This window comes from Humulus lupulus, chromosome 1 (genome assembly GCF_963169125.1).
Source record: "Humulus lupulus chromosome 1, drHumLupu1.1, whole genome shotgun sequence".
In the NCBI taxonomy this organism is placed as follows: Eukaryota; Viridiplantae; Streptophyta; class Magnoliopsida; order Rosales; family Cannabaceae; genus Humulus; species Humulus lupulus.
The window spans coordinates 68,376,241-68,388,403 of NC_084793.1; the positions used below are offsets into that span (position 1 = coordinate 68,376,241).

Consider the following 12,163-nt stretch of genomic DNA (forward strand, 5'->3'; position numbering starts at 1 on the left):
ATAGCATAAGATATTATAATATTGCATAAGATTTCAAAAATGATAACAAAATTGTTTTGTTAACCATTCATATTCACATGACTAAAACTCACACACTCTTATAACACTTTAGATGGCGATTGACAAGACTTGGATAACATTGAGAAATCGTGCTTGTCAAGAATATTGGAATGGTCTACAATCTTTTTTGACGATGGCCTCGGAACATAAGAATTCTGATGGAAGAATTAGGTGTCAGTGTATCAGATGCATAAATAACAGGCTTGAAACTTTACCTACTATTGAAGCACACCTATTCGATAGGGGTTTTTATCAAGGTTATGAGAGGTAGATTTATTATGGGGAAGCGAAAATAGATGTTATTGATGAGGTGGTTGATGAAGATGAAGTTAACGAGATGATTCCCATAGTGGAGGACTTCCTCTTACTGACAACTGAGGAAGTAGACAATAATTACGGCGTGAGTCAGTATTACGACGAGTTGTTTGAGGAGATTGAAGCTAAGTTGTATCCTATCTGTGATTGGATTTCTTCCCTTAACTTTTTAACTAAGCTATTACATTTGAAAGTTAGAGGAAAGATTCCTAACAACATATTTGATGAATTATTGAAGTTATTAAAGCTTTCCTTTCTGAAGAAAAATAAAATTCCATCAACCTACTACGAGGCTAAAAAGAGATTGAAGAAATTAGGTTTGGGATACGAGTCAATTCATATGTGCCAATATGATCGCTGCTTATTTTACAAAGAGCATGCAACTAAAGAGGAATGTCCAGTTTGCGAAAGTAGTCGATGGATTACTTTTGAAAAAACTAAAGGAAAAAAAGGTGTCGCATAAGGTGATGCGTTACTTTCCATTGACACCCCAATTGAAAAGACTATACAGTTCAAGACTTACAACGAAGGACATGCTATGGCACCACACTGGGAAATCGAAAGATGATGGGGTGATACGACACCCGGTGGATGGGACGGCGTTGAAGAGCTTTGATGCCAATCATCCTGATTTTTCAAGTGATCCTAGGAATGTTCGTTTAGGCTTAGCTGCTGATGGACTTAATCCATTTGGCAACATGAACCTAGCATACAGCATATGGCCTATGGTGTTGGAGAACTATAATGTTCCACCTTGGTTGTGTATGAAAGATAATAATTTCATGCTGAGCATCCTTATTCCTGGTCCAAAATCACCAAGTAAGGACATAGATGTATTTCTAAGACCATTGGTGGATGAGTTGAAGGAGTTATGGGTTAACAGAGTTGTTACGAGGGATAGTAGGACCAACACTATGTTCAAGCTGCACGCAGCCATTTTATGGACAGTTAATGATTTTCCAGCTCGAAGTAGTTTGTCTGGATGGAGTGGTCAGGGATACAAAGCTTGTCCCACGTGTAATGAAGACACATCTTCCATTCGAGTGATCGGTAAGACATCTTATGTTGGTCACAAAAAATTCTTGCCCAATACCCATTGAATGATAATAAGGGACACTGAGTTCGACAGATAAATTGAGGGAAGACGCCCTCCGAGATGATTTACTTATGAGGAAATATTAGAACAAGTGAACAACCTTCCACCCCAAGTTCTGGGAAAACATTTGCAGTTTGGAGGTGTGAAACATAGAAGAGTTGCGGAAGACGGAAATTGGAGGAAAAAAAGCATCTTCTACGAGCTTAATTATTGGTGTACAAACATTTTAAAAACACAACATTGATGTCATGCATGTCAAAAAGAATGTGTGTGATAGTCTCCTTGGCACAATCTTGGACAATGAAAAATCTAAGGACACCACTAATGCAAGATATGATTTGAAGAAGATGGGAGTAAGGGAATCGTTGTGGATTTATGAAGATGATAATGGAAAGTTGATGAAACCACATGCTCCTTACACATTAACTCCTGCTTCGAGACAACAATTTTGTAAATTTATTAAAGAAGTGAAATTTCCATATGGCTTTTGTTCAAATTATAAGAAAAAAGTAATCGAGAATGAAACAAATATTATTGGGTTGAAATCGCATGACTGTCATGTTATAATGCAACGATTACTGTCAGTGGGTGTTCGCAAGTTTCTCCCAAAAGATATATCGACCACCATTTCTTAACTATGCAATTTTTTCAAGCAAGTATGTTTGAGGACTATAAATGTTAAAGATATGGAGGAAGCACAAAAGGACAATATTCTGATATTGTGCAAGATGGAGTTGATTTTTCCTCTTGCTTTTTTTGATATAATGATTCATTTGGTCTTACATTTTTCGGAAGAAGAGATTTTGGGTGGACCAGTATTTATGAGGTGGATGTACCCTTCTGAAAAGTACATGAAAAAATTGAAGAACTACGTGGGACATAAAGCTCGTCCTGAAGGGTTGATAGCTGAAGGATGTGTTGCAAATGAGGCTTTGACATTTTGTTCGATGTATTTCAAACAGGTTGAAACAAAATTTAACCATCTTGATCACCATGAAGATGAGGTGTATGTCCCACGACACATTTCTGTGTTTCAATCTCAATGTCGTCCTCGGACAAAGGGAACTCTCAAACTGAAATAACCAGATGGTGATCATAATATTTTACACAAGAAAATTTTTCACTCGTGGTTTCAGAAGAAGGTAAAAATGAGAGTATTTTTAAACTTTCATTTTTGTGATGATATTTTTGTCATTCTAATATAGGTTTATTAATTTATTTAGATATATGACTTACACAAGCTTGGATCTTTAGAGAATGGTTATGAGTTGCTAGCTTTACCATCTGAGTCAGATCACTTGGAAACCTACTACGAAGGTTGTATAGTGAACGGTGTTCAATTTATCGTATACGACCGAATAGTGGAGTGTCTGTTGCCGGAATAGAAGGTTTTAACTATTATGGCACACTTCAAGAAGTACTGATGTTATCTTTCACTGGTGCATATTCAGTGGCATTGTTTCGGTGCAAATGGTTTACACTAATCCAAGCAGGAAGAAAACAATCACTGAAAATAATATCACTAGTATAAACGTCAGTGGCAAATGGTACAAAGATGAGCCATATATACTTGCTAGCCAAGCTAAGCAAATATTCTATCTCGATGATCTACTTAGAGGTTGACACTAGAAAATTGTTGAGGATGTCAATCATCGTCAAATTTGAGACATCAAGGATGACGAAGCTGATGTTGGTGTTGATGTTGTACATGACACAAGCTCATCAAATTTTGTGTTGACCGTGGATCTCGGTCAGTTGGTTATGGAATCTCATCAACCTGCAACATATATTGGTACTATACAAAATTTTCCTACTGATCAATTGGATGATAATTTCATAAATGACGACTTAGGCGAAGAAGAAGTCGATGAAGAAGATTAATTGCTAGTTGATCTTTGTGAAGATGGTGTTAATCATGTGTCTCTGGTTGATGTCAATTTAATTAATGATGAAAGTGATGGTGATTATTCTACATAGTTTTTATATTTTTGTAATAAAGACAATCATTTAAAATATAATAGATAAGACTTGTAATCATTTTGTTCATTTCCATTGGTGATATTTGATACTAACTAATAACTTTTGTTCTTAAGTACAATGTCAGCTGCTATAGCCACCTCTCACGGTGGAGATGGTGGTGGTCTAGACCCGCCAGATCCTAGTAAAGTACCCTCTTCCTGCGAGTCAGGTTAATAATAATTTCCAAATTTTGTTCATAGCTTGAAATTCAAGCTCTCCAAGTCACCATGTTGTTTCCAAGACATTACTTGGATTTTGCTAATGTACCTCAACAATTTAAGGATCAAGTCATACAAAAGATGAAGGTAAAAAAATTAGAACAAGTCTTATGGTCTAAATTTTTTATTATAATCATTTACAAACTAAACTAACGTGTTATTTTTTTAATGTAACATTTTTATAATGTTGATGGTCATCCAGAACCCGAGAGAGTTATGAAAACAATACACAGAGATGCGCAAAAGATATTCTGAGAGAAAGAACATTAGACATACTCACTTCAAAAAATATTACTCTAAGCCAGAAGATTTGGAGAGTGCCATCATTGCCCCACCGGACCATTGCACCAAGGAGAGTTGGAAAGATATTGTTCAGTTTTTTTTTAGCCCAAAATTTATTGCGCGATCCAACCAAAACAAGAAAAACATAAAAGAAATGAAGTATACATCGACGCAAGGCACAAAATCATTGGCAGCTAAGCATCACCAATTTGTAAGTAAAAATATTAATTTAATTTAACAAAATTATACATTCTAACACACTATCTCTACATATGTATAGGCGAACCCTGATGAACATGTTATTGATACTTGGAAAGATAGCCATTTAAGAAAATCAACAAAAGTTTTTGTCAACGATGCAGCTCGAGAAACTTTTGTGTTATTATTTTCATAAAACTATGTTACTGTTGTGTTTCTAACACTTTTTATGAACATGAAAAAATGACGGAAGAGCTTGAGAGGGCACGGCTTCAAAGCCAGTCTCAAGGACCGACGGAGGGATCTGAAACTGGATCTGGTACTGATTCCTCATCGATTGATTAGTACGAGATTATGAGTAAATTACTTGGGGAGAGGTCTGACTTTCAAAGAGGAGTGGGTTACAGCAAAGGGAAAGGGAAAAAATCAGCTTCCAGCTCCACAAGTCAAATTCAGACACAAACCCAACCTACTCATACGCCTCAAGAAGACATGGCTACTATAGAGGAGATGATGAAGTCAATGCGTGAAGAGCTCCGGATGTTGAGATCTCAACAAGGTGCATCTGGTAACCCTCAGCATACCGGTTCACAAATTGAGATGCGGTTTGACAGCCTTCTGCAACGGTAATTACCGTCACAACTTGAAGGTGGTATATCTTCTCAAAGTCCATCTCCTTGGTCGATGCTACAACAACGACAACATTTTCATCCACCTCAACAGAATTCTCCTAACATGTATGGAGGTACATCACAACAATTTCAGTACATGTATGGACGCTCCTCCCAGTCCCCTCCTCTTTATTACCCTGACGTCCCTGCAGGATCTCAGACGTCACATCCTAGGCATCGTGACTTTGGGGATTCATCGCAGCAGCACCAACAGAGATATGGTCAATTTGTGAGTTTGTCGTAGTAGCAGCAGAGGTATGATCAGTTTGAGAGTTTATTACATCAGTCTCCCTCGGAACGGCCACATACTCTACCATCTTCGCAGCAGTGTCCACAATCTTATTACCCTTCACCACCAGCACCACAATTTGCTTCACCACCATTGCTGAGCCCTAACATTGGTGAAGATATCGACCTGAATGTTAATGAATATTTCTCGTCTGGTTGGCTCGATCCAAACAATAATACTTAGTTTATTTTTTTTATTAAATTAAGACAATTGATATTTTATTATGTTTATTTTATGATTAGTTTACATATAATTAAATCAAGACAATTGATATTTTTATTATGTTAATTTTATGATTAGTTTATATGTAATTTAGTCTGATGAATATTAATTGTGTTATTAATAATTAATTTTAATTTATGTTAAATTTATTATCTTTAAATAAGTATTATATATTTATTTATTATTAAATAAAATCAAATGAATTATTATATTTTAATATTTTTATAAAAATATTATTAAATAATTACCGGCGGATTAATAGGGGCAGAACCCGCTAGTATTAAATGGGTCAAACACGATGTTGACTATTTTTTAAACCGGCGGATTCCCCCCCTAATAATCTGCCAGTATTAGTATATTATCAGTGGGGTGTCAGTGTGCCGGTAATAACCATAATCACCGACCGAATGTTACTGGCGGAATCTATTGTTATTACCGGCGGAATCCTCTGCCAGTAATAATATGTTTTGTTGTAGTGAGAAAAACACAACAAAGGCATAATCATATCGTAAGACTCATACAACATTATATCCATACATCGTCATACATCATACTTAACGTCATCATCCTACATCATACATAAACGTTATCATCATACATCATACATAAACGTCATCATCATACCTCATACATCATTATCATGCATCATATATCATTAACATATTCAAACATCATCATCACATCCTTGTGAACATGGTCCCCTCTCTTGTTTATGTCACATCTTGAGGTAAACAGGAGGCTCTAGTCCTTGAATAACCTCGGTGCGTCCGCCCTATGAGTTACGTCATACCTTAGTAACTTGAGTTACATCTTATATCCTTAGTAACCCATTTGTTGTGTCACATTCAACATGCTAACAACCATTCACTTTTTCATACAGCATACAAAACACATGCAATCGAGTCATATCAACACAAAGGAAATACATGATTCATCAAATTCATCACATCATCTCAAAATAGAATTTCATACTTCATATCACATGGTACTTCACCATACATAGCATATATCCTCATACAAACCAATCTTACCGTTTCATAGCATAAATAAAAGAATCAGTCTAACTTCCTTACCTCAGATCCGAGCAAAGCAAAAATGGAACAAACTTCACAACGAGCCTATAATCATAATCAAATATTATTCTTTAGCATCACATGAGATTTCTCGTGCCCAACACATATACCCCATGTGTGCACGGGCCATGCACACATGGTGCAAATTATACATAATTTCCAAACATACACATTTTTCATATAGAATCACAAAAGAATAATGCAAATTGTACCTATTATCCATGCATGGTTTCCAAGTAAAAATTATATGGTTGAATAATATGCATATATTTGAACGTAAAAGTGCATTTGCATGCGACATGCATACGTGGGAGCGTTGTTAAAAAGTGATATTAAAAACAATAATTCCTACATGCTTATTTCTAACTTTTTCAAATAAAAATTTAGTAACATGATTTCTTCACCATTATTTATTTTCTTAAATCCCTAAGTTGGATTTAACCACTTAAAAATAATTTATTTAATCTTCTTCTCAGTTTTTCATAAAATAATAATTCAATATATTATTTTAAATTGCATAGAAAAATAACAAAACTTGAAATTATTTAGAAGTACTTATAGATTTCATGTTTCCTTTAGAAAAATAACATTTTCTTTAAATTAACAAAATTACAAGATTTGGTGTGATAAAATATTTATTTAAGTGTGGGAAAAATATAATTTCACTTGTCTTATTTAAGACTTAATTTATGTAGTGTAAACTCATATATGTTAAACAAAATAATTATTTTTAACTTATTAATCTAAACTTTCAACAACTACTTATTTTGTTTAAAAGTCACAAGTGAATTTAAACCCAACATTTTCTTATTAAAAAAAATAAGGAAAAATCACACTTATTAAAAATGTGAAAATTCATGGTTACATTAAAAAAAAAATCATTTTAATATATACATAGTTTAGGGTATTAACTTATTTAAATAAACACACATTATTTCTCTCATTCAAAAGATATTTCTCATTTTCACCCAAAACTTCCAGCAACAAATTAATCACTCAAAAATCATAAACTTGGAATTAAAATTTATATTTTCTTCATAAAATATAAAAAAAAAATGTAGGTATTAATTTGAGTAAAAATATCATTTTAATGTGAATTGAAATACTCTTTCAATTATTTAAAATCAACATAGCATTTTAAATTCATGTGCATAGTTGTATGATGTAGAATGGGGCTAAAGATTCATGTGCATAGTTGCATTTTAAATTCATGTGCATGTGCATAGTTGTATCACTACTAACCCAAGAAAACATAATAACAATGGGGCTAAAGATTCATTACCTATCTTGATTGTAGAATCAAGAACACACAAAGTGACCAACATCCAAAACTATAACCATCCCTTGTTCAAGCCTAGGGTCTCGAAACTCACATGAAGAGAAGAAGAAAACCAACAACAACAATAAAAAACACTTGTCAAAACACAAGAATCAAAAGAAAGAGTCTAGAAACCACAAGTATAAGGAGACATACGCTAGGATTGAGCTTTTTCCTCTTCTTTTTCTCCTCCTTCTTCTCTTTCTCTCTCTAAGTCGCTCACTCTCTCTCCTTCTCTCACTAGGCCGACGGCACCAAGAGCATAATGCTCTCTTCTCTTTTCTTTCCTTCCTTTTAATCTAGCCTAGCCACACTAGTCCTAATGGGAATGGTTAAGTTTCCTCTTTCTAATTTTCCATTAATTTTGTTTATTCTAATTTCTTAAATAAAGGGTTTTTTTCAATTAAACTAAAAGAAGAAAATACCAATTTATCTAGCCATCATCAATTTGCATCATCAAATTGCCACATAAAATAGGAAAACAATTTCTTCCCTTTCCCACTATGTCACACGCCCATATCCCTTTCTCTCTTCTTTATTTTATTTATTTTTCTTTATTTTGAATTAAATAAAATAATTCTAACAAATGGAATTAAAGGTGTGTAGAAAATTTCTACTGCATGTACATCATACAACTATGCACATGCACACACTTAATTATTAAGGTGCATCACTACTTACCATGCACCTTGGCACATTCAATCAAAGTTCATTTTATTCATAAAATAAAGTAATAAATAAATAAAACAATTAACAATTAAATATACACTATTTCTAACAAAAAATTCAAACAATTAAATAAAATAATTCATAACACTTAACAATTAAATAAAACAAAGCACAAAATTATTAAACTAAAAAAAAAATTGTGTGCTACAATATACCCTCCTTAAAAGGAATTTCGTCCTGAACCAAATAACTCAGGGTATCTTTCTCTCATATCTTCCTCCAACTCCCATGTTGCTTCTCGTTTCGTACTATTCTTCCACAGGACCTTAACTAATGGAATCATTTTGGATCTCAGCTCCTTGATTCCCTTTTCAATAACACGCTCTGGCTGTTCATCGTAACTCAGTTGCTACTTCAGTTGTAACGGCTCGTAACTAAAACCGTGAGAGGGATCTGACACGTACTTACACAACATCGAGATGGGAAAGACATTATGTGTTTCGGCTAGTGTTGGGGGCAGTTCTAAACGGTACGCAACCTACCCTACTCTGTCCAAAATCTTAAATGGACCTATATATCTTAGGCTCAAGTTCCCTTTCTTCCCAAAATGCATAACACCTTTCATCGGCGAGACTCTCAAGAACACAAACTCGCCCACTGAAAACTCGATGTCCATTCTCTTAAGTTCCGTGTAACTCTTTTGCCTACTTTGCGCGGTAAGCATCCTTTGGCGAATTTTCTTGATTGCCTCACTGGCTTCCCTAACTGCCTCGGGGCCTAAAATCTGTTTCTCCCCAACCTCATCCCAGTGCAAAGGAGATCTACACTTGCACCCATAAAGCATCTCATAGGGAGCCATCCCAATAGTGGATTGATAACTATTATTATAGGAGAACTCCATTAGGGATAGGTATCGGTTCCAAGACTCAGAAAAGTCCAAAGCACAACATCTCAACATGTCCTCTAGAATTTGTATAGTTCTCTCAAACTGTCCATCGGTCTGGGGATGGAACACAGTACTAAACTTTAACCTTGTTCCCATAGCGTTCTGTAATCCCTTCCAAAAGTTCAATGTGAACACTGTCCCTCGATAAAAAATTATTGACTTTGGAACCCCGTGAAGTCTCACTATCTCACTCACATATAATTCTGCATATTGGTCCGTCGAGTAGGTAGTCTTAACTGGTAGAAAATGGGCGGACTTAATGAGCCTATCCACTATTACCCAAGCAGAATCATGCTGCTTTGTGGACCTGGGTAGTCCTACCACAAAATCCATTGATATATCCTCCCATTTCCATTCCAGAATGTAAAGCAGTTGAAGTAACCCTACTGGCCTTTGGTGCTCTGCCTTGACTTGCTGGCATTTCAAGCATCTGACAATACACTCAGCAATATCCCTCTTCATTCCAGGCCACCAATACAATGCCTTAAGGTCTTGGTACATCTTCGTCGACCCTGGGTGTAAGGAATAGGATGTTGTATGCGCCTCTTTCAGAATACTTTCCTTAATCTCATAATTGTTAGGCACACAAATCCTATCCTTATATTGCAGCAATCCACTGTTGGACATCATGAAGTCACTGCTACCACTTTCATGTACCAAAGTCTCTTGCTTATCAGAGCTTCATCCACTTTCTGTCCTCTAATTTGTTCTGGTAAGGAGGATTGAAACGCAAGGTTCGCTAGGCCTCCTGTCACAAATTTGATGCCGGCGTTTATAATCTCCTTCTGGAGAGGCCCCTCTATTGTGCTCAGTGCTGAGACACTCCCATGTCCCCGCCTACTCAATCCATCTGCAACCACATTGGCCTTGCCTGGGTGGTATAGAATTTCACAATCGTAGTCTTTCACTAGTTCCAACCACCTTCGCTGTCTCATATTCAGTTCTTTCTGAGTGAAGAAGTATTTTTTACTTTTGTAGTCAGTGTAGATTTTGCACTTATCCCCATATAGGTGATGTCTCCATATCTTTAGTGCGAACACCACTGCTGCCAACTCAAGATCATGTGTGGGGGATACCGTTGCTCATAGTCCTTGAGTTGCCTGGAAGCATAAGAGACCACCTTCCCATCCTACATCAACACACACCCTAAGTCGTTCTTTGATGCATCACAATATACCACAAACTTCCCGCCCTCTGAGTGAACACAAAGGATAGGCGCAGAGATCAACTTATCCTTCATAGTCTGAAATTTTTCTTCGCATTTCTCGATCCATACAAACTTCTAATGTTTGCGGGTCAAGTTGGTCAAGGGTATGGCGATCTTTGAAAAACCCTCGACAAACTTCTGATAATAACCCGCTAATCCTAAGAAGCTTCGAACCTCTGAGGCATTCTTCGACTAGGGCCAGTCTCTAATGGCCTCGATCTTTAACGGATCTACTGCTATCCCATTCTTGGACACTATATGCCCTAGGAAAGTTACTTATTCCAGCCAAAACTCACACTTAGAGAACTTAGCATATAACTAATGTTCTCGTAGTCTTTTTAGGGGTCAACCTCAAATGCTCCTCATGCTCCTCCTTGGTCTTCGAGTAGATAAGGATATCGTCTATGAACACTACTACAAATTTTCCAAATAGTCCTTAAATACCCTATTCATCATGTCCATGAATGCTACTAGGGCATTAGTGAGTCCAAAAGACATCTCTAGGAACTCATAGTGCCCGTAGCGAGTTCTGAAAGCCATCTTTGGAATGTCTCCCTCCTTTACTTTCAACTGATGGTACCCGGATTGCAGATCAATCTTTGAGAATACTACTGCCTCTTGTAGTTGATAAAAAAGATCATCTATCCTAGGAAAAGGATATTTTTTCTTAATGGTGACCTTATTGAGTTCTCGGTAATCGATGCACATTATCATGCTCCCGTCCTTCTTTTTCACAAATAGGACTGGTGCCCCCCATGGCGAATGACTAGGTCTTATGAACCCTTTATCCAACAATTCATGTAGCTAGTTCTTGAGTTCCTTCAACTCTGTAGGTGCCATTTGATAGGGTGCTTTAGAGATCGGTGTTGTTCCTGGTGAAAGTTCGATCATGAATTTGATTTCTCTATCCGGGGGTAATACTGGTAATTCCTCGGGAAACACTTCCGGAAACTCACAGATGATATGAACATTCTCTAGTTTCAACTCTGTCTCCATGGATTTATCCACCATACTAGCCAGAAATGCGGAACAGCCATGTTGCATCATATTTCGTGCTTCCAGTGCCGATATTATGGGTGTACGAAAAGCCACTACTTCTCCTTTAAAAGAAAAGAGCCCTCCTTCTTCCGGTCTGAATTCCATAGTCTTTTTCTGACAGTCAATTTTCGCTCCATGTTTGGATAACCAATCAATGCCAAGCATGGCATCATAGTATGGTATATTTAGTTCTATAAGGTCTATCGGACACTCCCTGCCCTCTATCGTTATAGGTGCAGACTGTAACCACCTAGTTGACAACATCATGTCTCCCAACGGTATCATTGTACTAAAACTATGCTCAAACTGTTTATAAGGCATACCCAACTTATCAATCATATTCATGGAATGTAAGAGTGAGTTGCTCCAGAATCAATAAGAACTTTACACATCATACCAGAAATAGGGAGCTGACCTGTGACTACGGTGTTACTGTTGGCTGCTTCATTCTGGATTAAGGCAAAAACTCGTGTTGGCACTAGATTGTTGTTACTATTATGTCCCGCTTTCCATTGTGGGCAATCCTTTCTCAAAAGTCCTGC

At 36.4% G+C, this 12,163-nt stretch overlaps 1 protein-coding gene across 1 annotated transcript; it reads right to left on the reverse strand.

The window, feature by feature from the left end:
• Nucleotides 1-11,387: 11,387 nt before the first annotated feature.
• LOC133816256 (uncharacterized) lies at nucleotides 11,388-11,906 on the reverse strand. Its single transcript, XM_062248848.1, has one exon. The coding sequence runs from the start codon at nucleotides 11,904-11,906 to the stop codon at nucleotides 11,388-11,390; it is 519 nt and encodes a 172-aa protein (XP_062104832.1).
• Nucleotides 11,907-12,163: the final 257 nt, after the last annotated feature.